Consider the following 25,133-nt stretch of genomic DNA (forward strand, 5'->3'; position numbering starts at 1 on the left):
ATTTTCTTCACTGTAGATCAGAGAATTACTGCCTAGTTAGCCAAATTGTTTGCTACTCCTAAACCGTTTATAAATGTAAAATTATTGCAGGCCGAAAGACAAAAGTTATTGGTAATTTGTGTAAAAGGAAGACTAGATGCAAAGAAAACTCAATTTACAATTAGCTGATTAAGCTTGTTAGTACTGTGCGGCTAGCATTCTCAAAGAAGATCGCATTAGTTCTCAGAATAAAAAGTAGCATTGCTAGTTTCAGAGAACAAGAAGATGTCAATAACTATTGGGACATGAGACAATGATTATTTCTCCATAGAGGAAGAAGTTAGTTATAGATTTACAGTAATACCACGGTACTCATTTATAATACCTTCCGGCTCAAATTGTTCAAGTACCGAAATACTTTTTTCATACGAAGTAATGGCATCTATTTTTACAGGTTCTTACGCATTCCAAACTACCCAGAGCATTCATAAAACGTGTACCTAAACCAGTGTTTTTCAACTGCTGTGCAGTAATCAAACGTCACACTGTGGCATGGGTAATTAGTGTGCCTGTGCACAATTGTGATAGCTATTTTTCATTTGGATTTTTACTTTTACCGGTGGTGAACTGCAGGATTTGTTTTTCACCAAAGAAATGTGCCTTGGCTCAAAAACGTTGAAAAATACTGACCTAAACAACCATGAATATTCAAAATATTTTTTTTAAATGTGTACCTAAACAGTAATCATGATTTAAATGTGAAGATATTAAAGAATAAATATAAAAAAAATCCAAATTTAATAAATTTACTGTACTGACCCCTGATATAAATCAAAAAAGATTGTTCAAGTCGCTTCGGAGTACAGTGGAACCTCGGTTTTCGACCATAATCCGTTCCAGAACCCTGTTCAAAAACCGGTTTGTTCGATCACCGAAATCATTTTTCACATTAAAAATAATGTAAATTGTTTTAATCCGTTCCAACACCCTGAATGTTTACCATGAATGTTTAACGTAAACATAAAGCTAACCCAGGCTAATACGTCCGCGTTATCGTAACCTTCCGTACGAAAGATTACGCGAACACGAACGTGTAAAAATAGAAAAATCAGGTCGTTTACAAGTCATTTAGCACCCGGGTCTCCACAACAAGTGGTGAGCGATTCATTGGAACGGTGGCTCCGTTTCAACACCCTCAATGTTGGGCTCCGTTCCAGCACCCTGAATGTTTAACGTAAACTTAAAGCTAACCCAGGCTAATAGTAAGTTCGCGTTATCGTAATCTTATGAATAGGATTTCTTACCTTTGTGGTGGTCAGCAGAAGGCGCTCGCACACCTTCATATTTGGCTATTATTTCTTTCTTAAATGCAATAGTTTTGTACGCACTACTTTTCTTTTTTCACCTGTAGCAACTTTGCTGCTTGCACTGACTTTCTTCGGAGGCATAATAAGGGGCTAAAACACCCGTACGCCGCTCAGCATCGCACCCTAGCGTACGCACTCACGCATTACCGGCGTTCGAACTCCGATTTTTTGACCGAACAGCGAAGCAAGAATTTCTCGAAATTTTTGGTCGGACTCCGATTTGTTCGAACTGAGAGGCGTTCCAAAACCGAGGTTCCACTGTACTGTCTAGGTTTCATTAAGTGACAACCTTATAGTCCCCGGAAATACGGTAATAGAATGATTATAATAGAATCTCTTCGCGTTTCACTTCAACACACTCTCACATGTATGTGTCAAAACCAGTAAGGCAGTTACTCTTTTCGATAATTATTTCGAACTGCAAGCCCGCATATTACTTAACACAATTAAACTGCTCTCAATGTTGCTTCTCTGCAGTTATTCATGATAGCGTGAGTGTTAGCATGAGAGACCTCCCGTGTTTTGATATAAATGTGTCACGTACTGGAGCGCTGCAGGTCGCCGTGCCGTTCATCCGATGACACTCAGGGTGACAAACCACGCATGTTTTCTTCACCACGGCCTCACGCGGCTCCCTGTCCAGGATTACAATTTAAGCGAGCTTTAATGTTTGACAAATAGACAAGGGAATGTTTGTCTTAATTCTGTCGGACATTAAACTGGCTTGCTCTGAAAAAACAAATCTCTCATTACACATTATGTGTACAGTTCCGTGAAGAGGTATTTGCCACTGATTTTTGTACTTTATGCATATTTATCGCTCACAAAGGTTTTAGATCATCAAACCATGTCTTAATATCAAACTGCTTTCTTAGTTCTTCAGAGGTGGACTCTGCGGTGTGTTTCAGATTGTTGTCCTGCTGAATGATCTAAGAGCGCTTGAGTTTGAGGGCCATGGCGCCCAATTAGCCGTGACTGTGTGTGTCACTGTTTTTGTCCTGTTGTTATTTTCGACAGTTTTTGTTCCCGTCTAGTTTCTCCTGTTTATTTTTGATGATTCTTTATCTATATTGTTTGTCCCGTCTTGTCCGGTATCAACCCCATCCGTCCGGTATCAACTCGGGCAATTGGAGTCGATCTCGTCGGTCTTTGGCTTCCTGTCTTTCCACGCCAGACCGGCTGCCCAACGTGCATGACTCCCTATTTCCCGTAAAATAAAGGCTTGTGTGAGAACGTCACGCAATTGGGTCCTGATCCTGTTCCGGTTCATGACACCAACTAATGGCCGGACGTTCACCTTCACAATGTTCTGGTAAACACCAGAATCCATTATTTCGTCAACCAGAACAAATTGTCCTGGTCTGGAGGCAGCAAAGCAACCCCGGATCATCAGACTGCTTCCACCATGCTTTACTGTTGGCCTCATGTTTATTTTTGTCAAAAGCTATGCCATTTTTTTGCTAGAAGTGCCGGGCTGCACACCTTCCAATAAGTTCAAATTGTAACCACAGAATCCACAGAATGGTTCTCCAAAATACTTGAGGATAATCACTTTGCTTTTTGGCAAAATGATTCAACTCTTAGTGGGTTTTTTAGTGACAACAGTGGTTTTCGCCTGGGAACTCTCGCATGGATGCCATGTTGACCAGTGTCTCTCAAAGTGGAGTTATGAACACTGACTTTAACTAAGGCCAGCAAGGCCTGCAGTTCTTTGGATGTTTTTTGAGGTTCTTTTGTAACCTCCTGGTTTACCCATTGTCACACTCTTGGAGTAATTTTAGTTGGTCGACCACTTCTGGAAAGGTTTGCCACTGTTCCTAGTTTATCCAATTGTGATACTGGCTCTGACAGTGGTTCACTGGAGCCCTGCAGCCTAGGAAATGGCTTTGTGACCTTCTCTGGACCAATAGATTTCAATCACTTTTTTCCTAATTCCTTTGAAAATTCATTGGATCGTCGTATGTCAATTGTGTAGCGTACTTCACTTTGTTTAACAGATTCCATTTAAGTGATTTCTCGATTCAACACAGGTGGTGGCAACCAATTTTGGGTGTAGCTTGTGGAATTGAACTAAACTTTTCCAAAAATAGGGTTAGTCAAAATAAGATTGTGAATTAACTTTTTTCACATAGGGCCCAATAGGTTTTGATTTTTTTATGACTTTGGTATTTCCTTGGGTTGCCTCTGTGTGATATTAAAATTGATAATCTCAAACCTTTTTGAGTGATAAAAATGCAAAGAAACACAGAATTCAGGAAGGGGGAAAATAGTTTTTCACTGCACTGTAAAAGGGAGTAGAATTCTTGAAACATTTTCCTCCCTTACCCTTCCAGGATGTTGCAGGAATCCACGCAACTGCCATCTCGATTATTGTCACGACAAGCAAAGCACATGTCCGGACCGGGACCCCAGCATCCGTCCGCGGTGCACTTCCGATCGCATGTGTCATTTTTCTGAGCTGGAAATAAGTTAATCAAGTTAAAATCATGTCGTTGACACATTTCTTATCTTGATGGGATCGCTCCTTGGGACTCAGAGTCACGACTAATGCTTCTCGTGGGATAGAACATTGTGAACGTACGCTGATAAACAACATTAGAGGTTATTAAAACATCCATAAGCATGAACATTAGTAAGAGAAAAAGCTAGAAATGCAGGGAAAGTTGTATCTAAACGATGCAAAAACCACAGCTTGAATTTTATTGCTTTGAAGGCCCTGTACGGAATTTGGAACTTTGTTATTCTCTGTCCCCCTACCCTGGCCTAAGTCATCATTACACCCTCAGTCAGCTCATTTATGATGCACGTTCAAATACGTGTTTTCTTAGACCCGCTCGGATAAACGTTTCCCTTTGCATTTTTCTCGGGGTTTGGGTTGGCAATTGGACTCTACTGGAAGCAGGACTTCTTACTTTCATCATTTTCATGCTACATCAATATAAAAATCTGCAAAGGACGAGTATGACGTCACTCTCCAGCAATCCCCTATACCCCATTTCTCCTACCTAATGTGTTTCACTCTGAATAACTCTTAATATGTTACGTCGTTACTCATGTATTAGAGCGTGTCTAAGAAAGCACGTACGTGTAATGTTACTGTACTATGTTCTCTATTTTAGTTTTATTTTAAATTGCCCTTCAAGATGACATGTATGTTTTTGGTTTAGGATTTTATCAAATCAATGTTCCCCCTAAAATGTGAATTATACTCCGAGTGTGACTTATACAAGTTTTTTCCTTCTTCCTTGTTTATTTTTTGGCCGGTGTGACTTACAATTCGGATAGACTCATAGTCTATAAAACGGTATATTTTTTTTCTTGTTTAATTATTTCTCCAGTAAAAACAGAATCCTTAAAATAAGCAAGATTTTCCAACTTTCTCCAATAACAGACAATTTTGCTTATTCCAAACCTAAGTTTAAACTTGTTTATGAGAAAAACAAAAGTCATAATGAATAGAAATGAACGAGTAGAAATAATTAAGTTACTGCTTAGTTTTCAATGCTTTTTCGCTAAAATTCCAAAGCAATGTGGATTCAGTAAACTGTCTAAACATAGGTCCTGTAAAATGAGCGTCAGATAACACACAAAAAAAGGGACATTTTGGAAAATATTTCACATATTTACCACATTTTCCAGAGTCGGCATTCTCCCTGACTGTTGTGGTCTGGCTTGCGGACTTGAAGAGCGTCTTCCAGTGGCTGTGGTTTGTGTAACAAAGGTTCTGGTTCATCTTGATGAAGACGTCGCCATCACTGATCTCTTTGAGGGAGCGCAGGCCCAGGTAGCTGATGTCCAGCTGGGTTACGACCAAGCTACGGCTTCCTCTATTGAATGGAAAAAACATTGATTTTTATGATTCTCTTGAATAAAAAACATATGTTAATATTTTTAGATATAAATTCATCGTGTTTACCGCTTGGTTCGTCCTCGAATGATTTCCAGATTATGAAAGGGACTGAGGGAGTTCATGCTCTTTGGCCAGGTTTGAATCCACAAGTATCCTGTAACCAGTCATGTCAAAGATTAAAAAACCCTTATTGGACCTTATACAGTAGACCCCTAGGATACAGCATCACTGCCTTATGTTTTCACTTTATGTTTTGAAATAGGAGGATTTTTGGCATCTCGCTGTGGTATTTTCAAGTTTGAAAATTTACGCTGCTTGAAAGTATGATTATGCGAGTCATTTTCCTCAAGATGTCTGTCTGCTCTTGGTCAACGTTATATAAGATGCTAGTTTGCTATTGGTTTGCGTCAGGGTCTCTTGAAGATGCCGATATCTTATAAACTGAGCTCCCTCGCACACTGCTCCATTTTTCTCTCTTCCTTCAGTAGAGCAAATAAGCCCAGGACAAAAATGACTTCCACTTTCTTTGTTTCAAATATCCCCTTTTGGACAGTTCCTCCACGTACCAATATGCCATGTACCATAATGAAATCTGATGACAGGAAGTTTTGAATGTAATGAAAACATTCAAGGTAATGTATTGATAAAATAATGTTCTCACCATACGTAATTATGTCTATGGAGGGACATTATGCAAATTTCTCATGTCTTTGGCTTTCTAACAAGTTTAGCAACTTCAAACACCATCATCCGATCTCTGTGCAGATATCTGAGACCACGCCCAAAGAGGCATAGTCTGGTCAAGCGACCCTGGTCCATATAAAAAGAGAAGCTGATCGATAGCTCGTCCTCTTTTCTTCTGCCTGACTGGCTTGTTCGTCTAGCACGACAGGCGCTTGGCGCAGCCGTGCGGGCCTGCACTGCATCCTTGAGTTCAGCACGTGTGCCATATGTTGCGACTATTCGGAGCACGAGACCAAATCCCTCCACAACAAGTAAGATGACGGCTTGAGGTTTAACTCAATGTTTGCAGCTTCTTGGGAATGAGCGTTTTTTTTCTGTACAAAGGAATCTGCCCAAATCAACTAACAGTATGGCGGGAAACTTGTGCTAGTAACTTCGAGACTTTCAGCAGTCGAAAACCCCATATTCTCTGGTGCTCCGCCCCTTTTTTTTCTATTGTTGATTCTCTGTGTTAATAAATTGTGTGCCCTATTTCAATCGGCCTGATTCATTGATTCCATTTTCTTGGGATCAGTAATTCATATCAGAACTCAAATAACTCAAAGTGATAACGTAATTTATTTTTTAATCAGTGTAGGAAATTCTAGATCCCTCAGAGAAAGAAACAAGCAACACCTAAAGCCAAATTCGTTTACAGATTATTCCTTCGCCTTTTCGCTCTGCATCCACCCACAAACTCCATTGTACCGGGTCAAGTCGCGTCGCACCAAAGATTAAAAAATGTCATCTCTTGCTTTTTATGTTTTACTCATAATATTATGTCATTGTACACACATATAGAATAGAATAGAATATGCCTTTATTGTCATTGTTACAACATGGGATATATTGTGACAACGAAATTGGACGACTCCAGTTCCACATTTTACAGTGAGGATAAAGAACAAACAGATAAAGGAACAAAGAACATGTTTTAACTGTCTTTGTTGTAAATAGACTTTGCTTCCTCCGGAGAGGGGGTGATGAGGGGGGTGAGGGACAAACAGAGATGGGGGATCAAACTGGATGTTTGATGTTACAGTATATATTATATATTAAACATAAGTAGTAATCATGTCCACTATTTTATTTTATTGAACTGGGGTACTGTGGTTTTGGATCAATATTTCACCTTACGCCCCTCCTACAGCAGAACAGATTAATGTCGTTTAAACTTAACAAAACCATCAGGAATATTACCAGTAATTTCTTTAACGGTCTTGAAGACATCCAGCTGAGCTGGGTCCAGCTTTGATGTTTTTGTGTATGCATCCCTGCAAATAGAACAAAATTAGAATTTGCCGTGTGTGTTTGCGGAATGTGTTAAAATTTGTACCCATGAATGGAAGTGTGGATAAAAGTGATGTGGCCGTTGATTTTTGTGCAGTTTCTGAACGACTCAATGTTGGTGGCGTTGATGGACAGCGTGTGCGTCAGGTGGCCTGTACCGAGTCCGTTACACACTGTTGAAAATCGGAAAATGTTAAAAACAAAGGAATGCACTGTGCGGGAGTGAGAATACTATATACAAGCACAAAATATACAGTCACCTAATAAGTTGGGTTTATGGCATTTTTCATGTGGGTTAATCATTTAGTTGACTAGAAACAATTTCTGCCAACTTAATTTTATGAATAATATTTTCTAATTTCAAGATACTTTTTAATCTTATTTCTTAATTCAAAAATATATCTTTTAAGCAAGCAAATCACTCTGCCCAGGGATATTTTCATCTTGTTTCTCTAGTTTTATATATAGGTCCAATGAAAGACCTCACCACCTTGCTCATTTTAAGCCAAAACTTTTCCAAATACTGGTAGAAAATAATTCATAGAGAGTAAAATATCTCACATTTGTTATATCAGGTAATTTCAGTTAAGTTATTTTGTACTACCCCCCCCCTTTTAAACTCTACTTTGTTTATATTTTGTGTTTATTGCTTGCTTTATATTCTGTGTACAGCAACCTTGGGTGTCCTGAAAGGCTCTTTGAAGTAAAATGTATTATTATTTTTATTATAATTATTTTCCTCACTTTACTAGCGTCAGATTTAAAAATGCCGTTAAAATTACAAAAATTCTACTTAAAAATTCTGGCAATATTTAGCATTTTCTTTTAGGTTTTTTTTGTCATCAGGGTCGAAAATAATATGTGTGAAAAAATCGAGACCAAATCTCTCCACAACAACCTAACCCTAACCCCTAACCCTAATCTACTAAATCATTTTAAGGTTTTTTTTTTTTTTTTTACAAGGGAAAAAGGATAAAGTATCCTCAAATAAGAGATTGATATTAAAAATGAGTTACATTTTTTGCAGTGTACAAAAAAACATCCACAATGCACAGTTTAAAATAATAAAGAATAAGTCGAATTAATTTAGTTTAGTATAAACTATCGAAGATGACACCACACTGCACTCAGTTATATCATTTTGCAGAGGAGCAAAAGACAGGTCACACTTCAAAAAAATGTAAGAAAGAAACCAGGGCAGAAAAACTAGAAATAATACACATAGCATGCCTATTGAGGGCCGGAATGTGACAAAAAGGACCAGACATAAAAAAAAAAAAAGAATTGTTACATGCAGAGAGTCAAAACCTCCAAGGAACATTGTGTCCCTTCTGTCTCTCATAGCGATAACTGCTAACTTGCAGTACTAAATAATAATAATAATCCACTGTTGAAGAGACAATAACGCTGTTGAAGTAAGTCAGGAATTGACAAATAAACAGGACAACTACAAACAATCCAGTTGAACAAAAAAGTAAAAGATGGGGTTACGCCAAAGCACACAAGAGAACTTTTTTGTGCAATTGTTCATTATTAACTTTTGATAGTTGCAACTTTTAACGACATACTCAACAAGCACACAGACTAACACACACACAGTCTATTTGTTGTGAATAAAACAATAACTGTCTTAGCATATTAATGATGCCACTTTGATTTGCCTAGTGCCAACTTGGGGGTGCTCACCTTTGGGGCAAAGTCCATCGCACCTGGCACACTTCCTGATGCCGCCGTCCTCCACCTCGTAAGTGTTGCCGCTGCACGTTCGCACGCACGCTCCGTGGTCCGTCACCACGTAGTTATCTGCGATGATTCACAAACACACGGCTCAGTTTTGCTTTGGGATCGTACATTGTTGACTGTTACAGACTGGCTCGAGACTTAGGTCTCTAAAATCACTGCCTTTTTATCTAAGGCGAAGCTGCGCTGTTATCATAACATTGCTTCTTTAAATAAGTCTTACTTGTTGTTAACTGTGACCATAATAAAAATATTATTAATAATTTTGTGGCCCAAGAAGCAAATGAGTCAATCCTAATGTTCATTGCTAAAACAGTCCTATTAAAAATTATTTTATTTATTTTTTTGCTTAGTTGGGGGCGGCAGTAACTAGGGAGGTAGAATGCTCGTCTTGGGACCAAAGAGCTCACAGGTTCGATTCCCGGCTCCTCCCGGCTAAACGTGAAAGTCTCCTTGGGCAAGACACTGCTATCGGTGTGTGTATGTGTGTGTGGGTGTGTGTGTGTATAGCTAATTGTGAATTACATTGTGAAGCGCTTTGAGTTCTTCAGTGATTTTTTTAAGCGCTATAGAAATGCATTCCATTTACCAGTTATATAGTGTTACCAACACAGTTCCCCCTATAAAAGACAGTTGAATATTATTTTTACCAGCCTCTGAATTTCTTGACTTTTAGCAGTCGAAAACCGCCATAATCTCCGGCGCCCCCCTTTTTTTTCTACCGTTGATTCTCTGTGTTAATAAATTGTGTGTCAACCTGGTTCATTGATTCCATTTTCTTGGGATTTGAATTCATATCAGAACTCAAAAGAACTCAAGTAAAAACAATATCATTTTTATCAGTGAAGGAAAATCTATAATCAGTCGGAGAAATAAAAAGATTTAGGGTGGAGCACAAGCAACACCTAGAGGCATATTCGTTTACTGATTGCAATAAAAAAATGTGTTTAAACCCTCACGATTTTCAAAATTAAAGCTAGAAAAGTCCCTAGAACATCTACACAATTATTTATTTATTTATATAAATTACTGTATTATGGTTATCGTTTAATTAAATCTGGCATTTAGGAAATAAAATGAATACTGTATTTTCAGATAAATTGTTACAAGAAAGGACATTTAAAAAAAAAAAAAATCAGACACTCACCAAATTAACAAATAGATAGATAGATAGATAGATAGATAGATAGATAGATAGATAGATAGATAGATAGATAGATAGATAGATAGATAGATAGATAGATAGATAGATAGATAGATAGATAGATAGATAGATAGATAGATAGATAGATAGATAGATAGATAGATAGATAGATAGATAGATAGATAGATACTTTATTCAGTAGTAGTAGGTTTGTTTAAAAAAATAGGAAAAAGTCAGACTCAAAAAGCGACATACATTATTTTAACACCTTTAGAAATAAAATCTTACAAAATATGTAGGTAGGTTAAAGTGAAACACTTTGCAATTTCTTTAATGCCTAATACAAACATTTTATAGAATATGTTTTTAAAAACAACCAAAAAGCTCAATATTGAGTTCATCTATTATTGTATAAAAATGATAAATCCTTATTTTTACCCACGTTGATATTTGTGAAAAGTTCTGCGATTTTGTATATTTAATAAATAAACATGTATAGTGTATAAAACCTTTTTTTAAGTCAGCAAGTTTTGTAGGAAGAGTTTTATAGTTTATACGGTGGAGAGCTCAAATATGGTTGTTTGTCTGCAAATGGCCCGCGATTCATAGCTAGGACATCATTCGATTCCTTGGTTCCAAAAGATTAAAGTTTCATTTTTAAAACAAAAGTTTTAAATTGTACAACATTGTCTCTCAAGGCTGAGGTGACTCAAACATCTGAGTTCAAGGGCCAAAAAACAGACGCGACATTAACACAGGAGCTCAATCATTTTCTTCCCTTGTCTCCAAAGTTTATCATTAAACAAGAAAACAGCTAATGTCTAACTCTAACAAGTGTTGACAGAAACGTTTTTTTTTTCCTTTCTTACGCGGGCAACTCTTGACGCAGGTGGCGCCAAAGTTGTACTTCCCGTGCGGGTTGGGTACAAGTTGATGCTGGTTGGGGTCGTAGAGCATGAGGCCCGGGCAGGAGTCCTTGCACACCCCGTCGTCCTGGAAGTCCCGACAGGCCTGCAGCACAAACACAGCACAGACCTAGTAAAAACATTGCATTCCTCCCGAGCCGACTCAACGGCGGCCTCCACGCTCTCAGGGCTGTTGAGGCTGCTGCTAAATACACAAGCTCATCGTGCTTTTAATAAACTGAGATGGGAGTTTTTAAAGAATCAGACTCCCGACTGAATAATTGCTGAAAAAATTACTAATCAATCAACTCATCAACAGGCGACCCAATTACAGTGAAACGAAGCTTTGACGCAAGAGCAGGGGTCTCCAACATGGTGCCCCCTAGGAACAGCTGTAGTACCCGTGGATCTGTTCTGAAAATAGCTCACCAGTGCTGGGTCCAGTGCTCCCTCTAAGCTGCTGGATATCTTGTGAAAGAATTGTAAGAACAAACAACGTTTGTAGGCCGTACAACCTTTGCAATAGTACATGAGTCAATTCATTCAAAAGAGAAAAATAATTTTGCATTGCCGGAAACTCAGCAAAATGTAACTTGATGTCAAGTTTTGGACATGTTTGATAATTAATTATCTTGCCACACTTGGGATTATGGTTGCTCACTGTTGTTTCAAGCGTGGCTCACCGACTTTGTGTGAACGCTCAGACCCGTAAGGAAAATTACAGGGAACATTGGCTGGGTCATTGTGATTTTTGTTTCTAAATTATTTTTTTAGTTGTAGTCTATTTAAACCTTCTTACATCAAATAATCCGGTAATAATAGAGAAATAACATGATGAGTTGTTGTTTTTGAAATACAGAGATCCCTCGGTTTTGCGTTTCATGGGCACCAGAACCACCCGCGAAAAGTGAAAATCCGTGAAATAGTGGCGCACCTTTTTTTGGGGGGGGCGGCCTTCATTTGAGCGGACTTGCATTTTGTATTTGTACTTATTATTATTCAGCCAGTATCAAATCAACATGATATCTACCGGAAATCATTTTGTCACGCGAAGCTATCGACGTGACTCGTTTTTAGACCCAACTGCTGTGTTGGGAGTCATTAGGTGACCAAACCCCCCAATTCCAACCCTTAAATAAAGAGCGCCAAGCAGGGAGGCAATGGGTACCAATGTTGTATGTCTTAGGTATGACTCAGCCGAGGCTTGAACCAGGGTTTGCATGTATCATTCGTCAATGTACTACAAATCCAGAGTGCTTTGCGGCATAATAATATCCCAGGTAGGGTAATCAGCTTATAAATATGTTTTATACTTCGTTGAATTTCACTTAATACTGGCGGTTATGGAAAAGGTTAACCGCAAAAAAGTCGAGGGAATATTGTATATCTGAAGCCGTCAATGGCAGGGAACGATTTACCAGGATAAGTATTTATAATGAATGTAACTCTTGTTGATAACTGCTGTAGTAAAACTGCAGCAAAGTGATATTTTGTATGAATATTTATTGTGATAATGTTAAGGTAGTAACCAGAATATTCTGTCATATCAAATTACAACAAAAAAATGCAAGTTGCAATGCACTAAAAACTAATTGCTTTACAATGTTCTTACCAGACAGTCGGTGGGGCGAGGTCCCGTGCATCCTGCAGCGCAGTGCTCGTTGCAGCAGTCGCTGGGCGAGGGCCCCCGGCACCTCTTGGAGCACTGCTGCGCACAGTTTAGCTTGGTTACTGCAGAAAAAAAGTGCAAAAAATTATGGTGAGATTCAGGGCCGTTACCAAGGGGGGCAGGGTGGGGTAGTGCTCACCCGCGGACCCGCTCTGCCCACTAAAAGAAAACTGGATGTAATGTGTGGGCAGTCTAAAAAAAAAACGAAGAAACAAAAGAACCAAACAACCAACCAATAATAGGTGAGCCCCCCGTGCATTTGATATACCCTCACTAAGACTCATGTCTGGCAACAGCCATACAGTATGTCACAAAAGTAAATACCAGTTCACCCCTTACATTTCTGCAGGGATTTCATTACAATGTTTAATGGAACATCACTGAAGAAACATCACTTTGACACAATGAAAAGAAGAATGAAAACAAAGGCCGTGGCTTCCTGGAAAGATCCTCTGGTCTGATGAGACAAAGACTATGTTATTTGGCTCAGATGGTCCGAATCATGTGCGGCGGCAACCAGGTGAAGAGTACAAACATGTTTGTGTCGTGCCTAAAGCATGGTATTGGGAATGTCATGGTTTGGGGCTGCATGAGCGCAACTGGAATTGGGGAGTTGCATTCCATTAAAGGAAACACAAACTCAAGGATGTACTGTGGAATGCTGGATTAGAGAATAATCTCCTCCCTCCAGAAACTCGGTCGCACGGCAAGGTTCCAGCATGACAATAACCCAAAATACACTTCTAAGATGACCAAGGGTTTTCTAAAGGGGCCAAGGGTAAAGGGGATGAACTGGCCAAGCATGTCTGCAGATCTAAATTCAATAGAGCATCTTTGAGGAATACCCAAGCAGAAAGTGGAGAAGTACAAGATCTTTAATATCCCCCAGATCAGTCACCTTGTCATGGAGGAGTAGAAAAAAATTACAGTGGCAATTTACAAGGCTCTGGTGAAATCCATGGCCGGGAGTATTAGAACGATTCTGCAAATTTATGGTGGCCCCCCAAAAAAAATTGAACTTCAAGAACTTTTACTTTAGGGTGTACTCACTTTTGTTGGCAGGGGTATAGCCAGTAATGGCTATATTTTGAGTCTAAAATAAATAAATACATTTACACTGCAGTATAAGCTTTACACAGACTACCTTTCATTGTGTCAAAGTGATGTTTCTTCAGTGTTGTTCAATTAAACATTATGATCAAATCTAGGCAGCCATGTCGTGGGTGTATTCACTTTTGTGACAAACTGTGTTCTTTGTTTGAAACCGTTTCGCTTCATAGCAGAAATTACTGAAATTATCTTACAAGTCTGACAGTTTTGAGGCCCAGGCGCCCAGCAAGAACCGTTGAAGCAGCTTTTGTCACATTTTTTACCTGTAAAAAAAAGACCAAAAAAAAAACTTTTTTTCAATGCCTTAAATGATAATGAACTATATTGCTCAATGTCTTTCCTCAGTGGATCACTTACAAAGTGGGTTGTTGCTAGCAATAGATGGAAGCTCCATTTTGGGTTTACCATCCTCGTTAATAATATCGTACCACTGGATAGTCTCCACGTTGCAGAGCTGGTTCTTGCTAAACTTTACACCTCCTTTGATAATTTCTGGAAGAGAAAAAAACCCATCATTTTAGGATGATTTCCTAGGAGGTAAAGGCAAATCTTGGTACAGACCTGTAAGGCTTGTTAAAAGGAGCTCATTGGTGCCCTGGCCTGAGACTTTGTCATAATTGGCCAGCACGGTGAGGGCAAAACCTCCTTCATACAGCGAGTGACCGCGAATGATGCGCAGGTTGTCTAGCGGGATCCTGGAGGCGGTATTAAGGGCAATGAGCACGTAGCCACCCACTTCTTCGATCGTCTGAAAAACAGAAATAACAAGTATGCATTTAGAGTTTGTTGAGAAAGGAACTGCAGAGCCACATGGAAGGATGTACCGTAAGCTCCTGGGATGCGACATTAGTGGCTAGGATCGCACAGTGCCGAATAGCGGGGGATGGAAACCTTGCGTAACGCTTAGCTAATTCGTTCTGAACCTCGGTAACCCCAAAATACAATTTAAATAACAAAATAGTATAAGGCAAGTGCTACTTATGTATAATATATGTGTATATGATTGTAATATACATGTATATGATTAAATAACATTAAACATATATAATCATGTCGCGGAAAAATGAAATTGTATTTATCATTGGTGTGAAGTGATGTGAACTGGTACAGTGGAGTTAGTGGGTGGATGCGTGGATGCATGGGAGGGGAAGCCAATGGCAGATTAAAAATGAAGCTGATTTCAAAACTCCACTTTGCAAGCATTGTAATGCTCTTAAAATATTTAGTTACTTTAATAGCATCCTTATTTTTTAACAATAGTTCCTGCCGCAATTGGTTACGTCGATGAAGCTATATATTTCTTGGTGATCATGTTTTTACTTCCCTTTTAGCATCTTTGCAAGCCTAAGCATCCACAGCAAATACCATACAAAATAAACTGTATTGTATAGCCAACATGCAAAGATATTCTGAACCGAATAAAGAAGAAGGCACTATGGGAGGTAGTTCAGCTAGTAACATTTCCACATTTTTTAAAATCTGTGATGCAAATCAATAGCCAGATCAGCATTTTATATGACGGCGACCAATAGCAGACAGGCATCTTAGAGACATAACTTGTTGCACGTATAAACACGTAAAAGTTGAATGCAATACGTTTGAAAGCATGTTAAAATATTATTTTGTTGATGTAAAAGTGGGGAAAAAGCCATAAAGAGGGGCCGAAATAATATCTTATTCAATACCTGTCATGATTACCGATGTGATGCACCTGTGCCCGCTCCTTTGGCGGCAACTGTCTTGGACTCTGATTGGCTCCGTGTCACTATTTAAACCCACGTCTATCTGTCACCTATGGTCAGTCCGTCTGCGTACCTCAGTGTACTCTAGGCAAGCTTTTTCGACCCTGACTCCCACCTGTTTTTGGTCTCATCTGTTCTCCTGGCTTCAACCCGTTTTTTGATCCTGACCACGTCTACTCTCCTCACCTGGCTTTCGACCCGTTTCTGATCCCGACCACGTTTTTTGCTCTCCTGTCCCGGCTACCGACCCGTTTTTTCAGTTTCTGACAACGCCATCGCTTGCCACGGAAGTCCAACTTACGCGTTCAGAGCGTCCTTCTTCCCGCGTCCAACGATCACCGGATCGTGGGTGCAACCCTTTCCTTTCTTCCAATAAAACTGAGAAAAACCTAACGCAAGTCTCCTTTCTGGTCCTGACAATACCGTAAAGTGAAAATGTAAGGCTAGGATGTTGTTTCCCGGGGGTCTACTGTAATAGTTTTTATTTATCTAAAAAAAACATTATTCAACAAGAAAATGTTCACATAAACATTTCGCATGAAAGAAGATTGTTCTTTTTAAACTGCAGCCATGTTTTGATTACATCGGAAAGTAATATCATTTTACCCTGAGGAAGGACAAGTCCCGGTGCTCGTCCATGTACGTGATCTCCAGGTTCTCCAGGACCACGGTGCAGTTGCTGTAGGTCTTCACCATGATCTGGTAGTGATCGTCTTTGGAGCCCAGCAGGTTTAAGCGGTTGGTGATGCCTTGGCACACTGCCGGGAAAAATACCAACAAACATCGGTAACTATGGGGCACCGTCACGAGTGATGACATCCTGGAATCCTATCAGTCACCAACGTACATGCACAAACGCGCACACACAAAAGCCTGATTTCTTGTAAAAATAGCCAACGCTATTGAAATCAAATCCTCACAACAAAGCGCAATAACTTGCCTGTGGGGGAAAACGAGACATGCATATGTATTGGCAGTAGATGGAAAACGAATGGCGTTCACTAGGCCGTGGGAACAGTTTCCAACTGGGGGGACGAAATATATATTGGATACAAGGCTAAAAAAGTTATTTTTGAGAAAATGGTAGAGAAATAAATCCATTAGAACCTATCACAGGAATACACAGCCCAAAATGTTGAAAGAACCATATTGGAATCATAATTAGCTATGTTAGCTTACAATCAAAATTACTAAGTTAGATGCAGCGCATCCCCTGGATAACGATGCACCAGGTGACTAGGATACCACCTCAAGTTTATCTTCATTACAATGTTATTGAATTAAAGTATGATTCATTGTACATACCGTAAATTCCGGACTATAGACCGCACCTGATTATAAGCCGCACCCACCACATTTTGGGGGGAAAACCGATTTTGTCCATACACAAGCCGCACCTGTATAATAGCCGCATGCGCCCACATTGAAAAAAGGCAATTCAAACACGAAATTAACCCACACCCGATAAAGTCCAAAAATCACAGCCGGAAAAATGAACGGAAAATGATACCGGTGCTTAAGATTTAATGCAGACCTGCAGAGTCCGGGTGCCCGTTGAAAGTAATCCAAGGAAAAAAGTGTATATTTCCAAAGGTAAGGGTGGGAAAAATATATATCCACTATTGTCGACCGCGTCCACAAACACGTCTCACCTTTACTCCACTTTCCGTCAGCCCGCGTTTGCCCCGCCCCTTCTTTCTCATTTGCTCGTACAAAACATATTAAGTTTCTAAAATAAATACAGTTGCAAATAGATATTATACATGGTTACACATATTTACCAAGAAAGACGGTACACCGAGAGAGTTTTCAAAGCTTTAAAAATAATATTATAACGTTGATCCTAAACCGTGCCTGTGACGGGTAGCAAAACGCTACTAGCAACACGCTCGCAACACAGTACACAGCTCTGTTAAAAAAACATACCGTAATTGTAATAAGCACGGTGAAACGTTCTTATCATCCTCCTTATAACTGACATCATCAAAGTCGTCTTCCTACAGTATGAGAAAGAGACCTTCTTATAGACTCTTCCCACGCTCCCTTGTTGAAGATTACGCTAGCATCACGCTCGCAAAGTAAAGTTTAAGTGCGGTAGCTCTGTTTCCTTCTATATCGGACTGCTCGATTGCGTTTAGCTTGAAAGTTGCGTCATGTGCCTTTCTTTTTGCAATTTGCATGATGAGGATATGTCTACGCTAATTTAACTTGTGGACAAGATAAGAGGTTGCAGTCTAAATCTTACCTTTTGTACTCGAGCGCCGCTGGCGGCCGTTAGAAAAATTACATAAATTGGCCGCATCACTGAATAAGCCGCAGGGTTGAAAGTTTGGGAAAAATGTAGCGGCTTATAGTCCGGAATTTACGGTACTTACATACCGGAGCCATATCCCCCTAGTGGGAGGTGGCTAGAGTCATTTCTGACTCTTTCTTGGAGATTGATACAGAGGAGGGGATTCCCAGCCCCCTCGCTCAACCCAACTGATGTGTTGGGAGTCATTAGGTGACCAAACCCCCTGATTCCAACCCCTAATGCCGAGCACCAAGCAAGGAGGCAAAAAGTACCAATGTTCTAAGTCTTAGGTATGACTCGGCCGAGGCTTGAACCAGCAACCTCCCAGTCTCGGGGCGGGCGCACTACCCACAAGGCCACCGAGCTGATTCATTGTAACTAAACAAATGCCGAAAAAAAAAAAATCCATCACAGGCAATTGAGTTTTTTGGCACTGAATCTTCTTTTTTTGTTGTTCGTTGGTGTTGTTTGCCATTTTAACGGCCTCCTTCACTGTCTCAGTGAAGCGAGGCATGCCTTAAATTGTTGCATTATTTTACTTTTGATCTTGAAGTCTGCAAATAGGTGTTCTGAGATCTCGATTATTGACACATTCATGAAGTCACCATCTGTGAACGATTTTCCATGCTTAACTATTTCGCTGCAGTCGTGTAGTTGATGCAATCAACTTCTTAACTCTACTTTTAAACTCAGCTAATTTCTCAAAGAAGTCGTTTTTCTCTCACTTCCCATTGGGTACGCAAATCTTGCATGCTTTCTTGTGAAAGTTCTTTTCGCATTACTTTTCACATTACAGAGCAAACATTCAGGCCATCCATCTGCATTGGGAATGAATGAAAATTTCTTTTATTATTGTTAAGTAAATTGCTATTGCTACATTTTATCCTATGAAGTAATTTAGACGATTTAAACTACTGAGGGTGCCTGACTAATACCAGCTTTTTCTATTTCATGTTCATGTAATGGGGATTTTTATATCAAGGGAATTTGTCTCTTCTGCCTGTTGAAAATTAAAGAATGTTTTTGAATAAGGGACGGAGCTTAAAGATTTTTTGTTTTACGCATCTTATATTTTTGTTAAGTTTTCAGTAGGTTCAATTAGGTTTACTAAACTATATGCTTCATTTTTTTTAAAATTCAACATTCCATCAGCCCGGCTGTCGGCATGTAGCTTAATTTTCTTTTATTTGGCCCTTTCATCCGTTTGACTTTGACACCCCTGCTCTACAAAATACTAGCTCAATAGCAGAATGATTATACCCCATCATTAAACAAGACACAAATCCCACAATATGAGAGATATCTCAATGAGGCAATATTTTGCAGATAAGGGAAAAAAAGGCATTAAGCATTGTAGCACTAATGGCTAGCACCCATGTAACAGATGCTAACATTTGTGACTAGAAGACTACCGTAAATTCCGGACTATAGAGCGCACCTGATTATAAGCCGCACCCACCACATTTTAAGAGGAAAACCGATTTTGTACTTACACAAGCCGCACCGGTATATAAGCCGCATGCGCCCGCATTAAAACATGTAACACAATCACAAAATTAGCCCAAACCCGGCTTTGAGTCCCGCGATTGTGACTGAATATAAAGTACACAGTCCAAAAACCACAGCCGGCGAAATGAACAGAAAATGATACCGGTACTTAAAATTTGATGCAGACCTACAGAGTCCAGGTACCCGTTGAAACTAATCCAAGGAAAAAACGTCTATATTTCCAAAGGTAAGGGTGGGGAGGATATAACTTTCATCCCAAACCGTGCCTGTGAAGGGTAGCAAAACGCTACTAGCAACACGCTCGCAACAAAGTAATCGAGTCTGTTAAAGAAACATACCATATTTGCAGAAACCGCGGTATACCGTCCTCATCTTCCTCCTCATAACTGACGTTGTCAAAGTCGTCTTCCCCGGTATGGGAAAGAGACTTTGTAACATAGACATCGTCCCACGTTCCCTTGTTCAAAAACACGCTAGCAACACGCTCGCAAAGTGAAGTTTACGTGCAATAGCTCTGTTTCCTTCTTTATCAGACTGCTTGTTTGCTTTTAGCTTGAAAGCTACGTCATGCGCCTTTTTTTTTGCAATTTGCATGATGAGGATATGTCTACGCTAATTTAATTTGTGCACAAGCTAAGAAGTTGCGGTCTTCCTCGGCGCATATATTCCACCGGTCCAAATCTTACCTTTTGTACTCGAGCGCCGCTGGCGGCTGTTAGAAAAATTACATAAATTGGCCGCATCACTGAATAAGCCGCAGGGTTGAAGGTTTGGGAAAAAAGTAGCAGCTTATAGTTCGGAATTTACAGTAATTTTAGTGATAAGAGCGCTAATAAGAGCAGGCGTGTCAGCTTTTACTTTTACCTTGCTTGAGCGCTAGTGTTAGCAACTAAAGTACTAATGTTAGTAACTGCATCAGCAACGTCATCCGCATTATAATTAGCACTGCATGAGTTGCGGTTAAAAGCTGGAACAGGCACTGTATAAGATATATAATTTTTAGTTTCCGAACATGTAGAAGGCTGATGCTGACGTCAGGTATGAGTCACGTCATTAGGTTTGGGAAAAACTTTAGAAATAAAAGTGTGTCAAGGCAGTGATTTCAACAGATTATTGGTATTGTAAGGTACATTTATACGGTTCCCTATTTGCGTCATGTTACTGTAATGATTTCTTTCTATGGATCTATTGCTCCAATTGTCCTCTTAAAGGGACAGTGTGTGATATTTGACCACTGAATGTCACTGTATTGTGTAAGGAAATCAAAAATGAGTGCAAAAAAGCACAAGGGAGAATAAAAACTAAGGAGACTCAAAGTGACTCAAAAGCAGTTTTTTTTCTTCTTATCGTTTTGCCTGGCCTTTCGTGAAGGAAAGAGAAAAAAGGGAATCTAAATAAAGGGGAAAAAACAGAAAAAGAAGGTAACGGGAAAAAAACAGAAGAGAAAAATGGAAAAAAAAGAGGAGACGGATTAAGGGCTATACAAATAAACATGACTTGAAAAGACAAAAAAGGGAAAATGGAGGGAAAAACAAAACTGAGAGAAAAAGGAAAAAAACAACATAAAAAAAGAGAGAGGGGCAGGCAGTAGCTCAGGGAGGTAGAGCGCTCGTCTTGGGATCAAGGGATCCCAGTTCGAATCCCGGCTTGTCCGTGTTACATGTCGAAGTGTCCTTGGGTAAGACACTGAACCCCTAATACCCCCAATAGCAGGTTAGCGCCTTACATGGCTGCAATACAAGGCCGCTGTTGGGAAATGTGAAGCACACTGTAAAGCGCTTTGGGAAGTCATTGACTTGAAAAGCACTATATAAATGCAGATCATTTCATTTCATGAAATTTAAAAAAGAAAGATGAAAAACAAAAAAGTCGAAAAGTGAGGAATGTTACGCTACGTACGTAGAAATAAAATCCTCATTTTATATCAAACAAGTACACATTTCCCCACCTACGAGTATTTTAAAAAATGCACATTTCTATGATAGTTTATGTGTTTTTGCTAATGATTCAGATCAACATTGTTTTCTTTTATATGAATGTTTGTCTTTACCACTAAGAGGCGCATATAATACATACTGTCCCTTTAAAGTGTGAGAGTAGCAGAAAATGTAACCTTATGTAATGTAGATGTAGGCAACCAAGTGTTTGAACAAGAATGACAACAAGCTAAGGCCTGACTAAACAAAAGAGGGAACTTTTTACAAGGATAAATGAGTCCTTCATTGTATCCTTAGCTGGTCTGACGGGTTCTGACCGGCACCCTGCAGGATTCACCCGTGCCGTGTAAACGCCCGTGCCAGCAAAAACACTGCCATACATTCACTCATATTACAGGCACATTTATTAACTGTATAATGGATTTTTTTGCTAGCTCCTTTAAAGCCGAGATTTACGGCTTTGCAATAAGACCCGGCGAGCAAAGAGTATTCCAGATGTGCATTGTGAATGGCTGCAGTGCTGTATTGTTAAGTCTCCTGGGACGCATTCCAGAACAGGTTAGCACTTGACTGCTAAACAGACCGAACAATAAACTTGCAATTCTTCTAAATATGAATGTGCATTTTAAGATATGTTGCAATATGATGCATTCAAAATAAATAATAGGATGGAGTATGATGCAGCTGGTCACCAAATAGCCAGAAGAATGACTGATAGTGGCGGTACAGTGGAACCTCGGTTCTCGACCATAATCCGTTCCAGAACCCTGTTCGAAAACCGATTTGGTCGATCATGGAAAATCGTTTTTCCCATTAAAAGTAATGTAAAATCGTTTTGATCCGTTCCAACAGCCTGAATGTTTAGCAAGAACGTAAACATGAAGCTAACCCAGGCTAATCGTTTGTTCGCGTTAGCGTAATCTTTCGTACGGAACTAACATGAACGTGTAAAAAAATTTAAAAAAAAAGGATTATGAATAGGATTTCTTACCTTTGTGGTGGACGGTGGGGAGAGAAAAATCATCAAAAGTTTTTCAACCTCTTCCAAAACTTGCGGCAGTTGCTTGCTTATAGCGCTAACTTCCTTAGCCGCATCACTCGATTTCACAGCCTCCTTATTCTTTACTATCGTACTGATAGTAGATTTAGCCATGCTGTATTCACTAGCAAGATCGGAAATTCGTACGCCTCTTTCATATTTAGCTATTATGTCTTTCTTAAAGGCAATAGTTGGACGAACAACTTGTTTTTTTTTTTCACCTGTCCTGCGTGCACCGACCTTCTTCGGAGGCATAATTAGGGGCTAAAACACCCGTACGCCGCTCAGCATCGCACCCTAGCGTACCGGCGTTCGAACTCCGATTTTTTGACCGAACAGCGAAGCAAGAATTTCTCAAAATTTTTGGTCGAACACGGATTTGTCCGAACTGAGAGGCGTTCGAAAACCGAGGTTCCACTGTATTTGGATTTGTTAAATCCACCGGCAAAACAAACAAAGATCTTTGTTCTTACATTTTGTATATCAAAGACATCACAGGTATTGATACTGGGCATCGGTCAATACTGATAGAGGAAACTTATGTTTAAATCTAAGCTTAAAACACACTTCTATTCTTTAGCATATGAATAACCTATATTTTATGTTGATAATATCTGTGTATTATTTGCCCTCATGTAGGTTTTAGATCAGGTGATGGTGTAATCGTAGTCTCTAGTTTGCAATAATCTGTGGTCTGTGCAGCCCTTTGAGACACTTTGTGATTAAGGGCTATACAAATAAACATGACTTGACTTGGCTTGACTATGTGCATATAAGGGTCTAGGTTGGAAGTCACTAAATTACTCATACCCCAAAAATATGAATAATCTGATGAATAAAAATACAGACCGACTTGAAAATAAGATGCTAGCCAGGTCACTCCGGTGAATTGGTTTAGCCTTTCCAACCTGTCGTAATTGACGACCTTGAGCCTCCTTAAACTGATCACCTTCATTGATAATAAAGTATTATCTGAGATCTACCCCAATTTTGGACTGCCCTCAGCATTGCACTCACTCTGCCAGTCACGGTGGCTCAAGCAGAGTGTAGCTTTTCAAAACTGAAGTTGATAGTCATATCTGGTCAACCATGTATCAGGAACCGCTCATTGGCCTTGCTGTCATCAGCATTAATCATGAAATGTGGGAGTAGATTGTCTTTGATTATATTATCGATGATTTTCCATCAAGGAAAACCAAAAAGATCAGGTTTCAGTTTGTGTTTTATTTCATGATACAACTACATTTTCTTTAGGATGTTTTCAAATGTGTGTGATTTGCTGTTTGAGAATATAAGTCTATTTGGTATTTGATATTATTGTTCTCTCCACATCTTTTGATAAATATGTGCCATTTTTATGTATATAGTCGCCAACCTTATTCAAGCTGAGGGCTGCTTTTTGGTACTAATTAGGCACCCTGTTTGACAGGCATTTCAAAAATAAAAACGTATCGTGTTAGTATTATGATTTTACCAGGTTATGTATTGGAAGAAGGGCTAAATAGTCTCAGTCCGCCACTAGATAGATAGAGATAGAGATAGAGAGATAGAGATAGATAGATAGATAGATAGATAGATACTTTATTCATCCCCGCAGGGAAATTCACATTTCCAGCAGCATCCCTGCGCTGAGAACAATACAATAATAAAGCAAAAAGAATACAATATACAAATAATCAAGGTGACGTGCTAATACCCACTGTACCGTGTTATGTAGAGTATCTAAATAGTGCTACACAGAATACACATTGCAATAAAATACGGTAATATGCAATGTAGGGGGTGTGGTTTAATGTGGGCCTTTACTCCGCCGGGTGGAGTTAAAGAGCCTCATGGCATGAGGAAGAAAAGATCTCTTCAGTCTGTCCGTGGTACAAGACAGTGACAGCAGTCTGTCGCTGAAGCTGCTCTTCTGTCTGGATATAATGCTGTGTAGTGGATGTGATGAATTATCCATGATTGACCGCAGTTTTTTCAGTAAGAAATCATTTTATTAGAAAATCACAATGACCCAGCACTGGTTAGGTATTTTTAGAAGAGGTCCGCGGGCGACTCAGCCGTCTTAGGGGACACCACGTTAAAAACTCCAGATATAGTGTATTTGTTTTATTATTTAAGCATTTCTTTATATTTGGCATTTTTCTGTATATACCATATTGCATTTTTTGATAAACAATTGCCATTTTCATATATAGAGCGTATTTAGATTTTTTAAATTTAAGTATTTGTACTATTGACAAATATATCTACCATTTTTTTATCGGTGTTAAATATGTCTCTTGGCAGGTTTTTTGGTGGGGAATAGGGGCTGGGCGAGGTGGTGTTTCAAAGGGGTCTCGCCCAGGGAGAAATTTAGTGCAGAACTGCCACTACACCGAAGTACCATAAAATGTGAGGAAAATGAGCCCAAGTAACCAATAACCCACAGATATGAGTTTTTGTATAATAGTTCGTGGATAATTGGGAAAATACTGTTTTTCCAATACATTTGATTTCTTTGTTTTATCACAAATAAAAGGAAAATAAATCCTGATTATCAGTCGGCAGCAGCTAGCCACTGAGACAACATCCACTGAAACCAATGTATTATTACATTGTATTTTCAAGCTGTTTTTGTGCAAATATTTTGTCGTATCCTTTTGTAAATTACCGTATTTTCCGCACTATAAGGCGCACCGGGTTATAGGGCGCACCCCGAAAAAAATAGTTTTTGGTCCTACTTTTGACATACATAAGACGCACCGGATTATAAGGCGCTACAATGGGAACGTCGACAAAGCAGTCAGATAGTTCAGTCAAACTTATTACCCCCGTAACATTCCCAAAGCTTGTAAAG

General features: G+C 39.4%; 1 protein-coding gene across 1 annotated transcript in view; it reads right to left on the reverse strand.

Annotated features, from left to right (window-relative positions):
* Nucleotides 1-25,133, reverse strand: part of egfra (epidermal growth factor receptor a (erythroblastic leukemia viral (v-erb-b) oncogene homolog, avian)) — a 116,473-nt gene that overhangs the window by 33,260 nt on the left and 58,080 nt on the right. The window contains exons 2-14 of the mRNA XM_088348271.1: nucleotides 16,126-16,277; nucleotides 14,339-14,525; nucleotides 14,135-14,269; nucleotides 13,972-14,040; nucleotides 12,611-12,729; nucleotides 10,963-11,104; nucleotides 8,896-9,012; nucleotides 7,256-7,382; nucleotides 7,120-7,193; nucleotides 5,263-5,350; nucleotides 4,974-5,173; nucleotides 3,672-3,804; nucleotides 1,891-1,981 (exon numbers count right to left, since the gene is read on the reverse strand). Coding sequence (XP_088204397.1) covers nucleotides 1,891-1,981; nucleotides 3,672-3,804; nucleotides 4,974-5,173; nucleotides 5,263-5,350; nucleotides 7,120-7,193; nucleotides 7,256-7,382; nucleotides 8,896-9,012; nucleotides 10,963-11,104; nucleotides 12,611-12,729; nucleotides 13,972-14,040; nucleotides 14,135-14,269; nucleotides 14,339-14,525; nucleotides 16,126-16,277 — 1,634 coding nt within the window. The remainder of the gene's footprint in view (nucleotides 1-1,890; nucleotides 1,982-3,671; nucleotides 3,805-4,973; nucleotides 5,174-5,262; nucleotides 5,351-7,119; nucleotides 7,194-7,255; nucleotides 7,383-8,895; nucleotides 9,013-10,962; nucleotides 11,105-12,610; nucleotides 12,730-13,971; nucleotides 14,041-14,134; nucleotides 14,270-14,338; nucleotides 14,526-16,125; nucleotides 16,278-25,133) is intronic.

This window comes from Urocampus carinirostris, chromosome 1 (assembly GCF_059441175.1).
Source record: "Urocampus carinirostris isolate Australia breed hairy pipefish chromosome 1, RoL_Ucar_1.0, whole genome shotgun sequence".
Lineage (NCBI taxonomy): Eukaryota > Metazoa > Chordata > Actinopteri > Syngnathiformes > Syngnathidae > Urocampus > Urocampus carinirostris.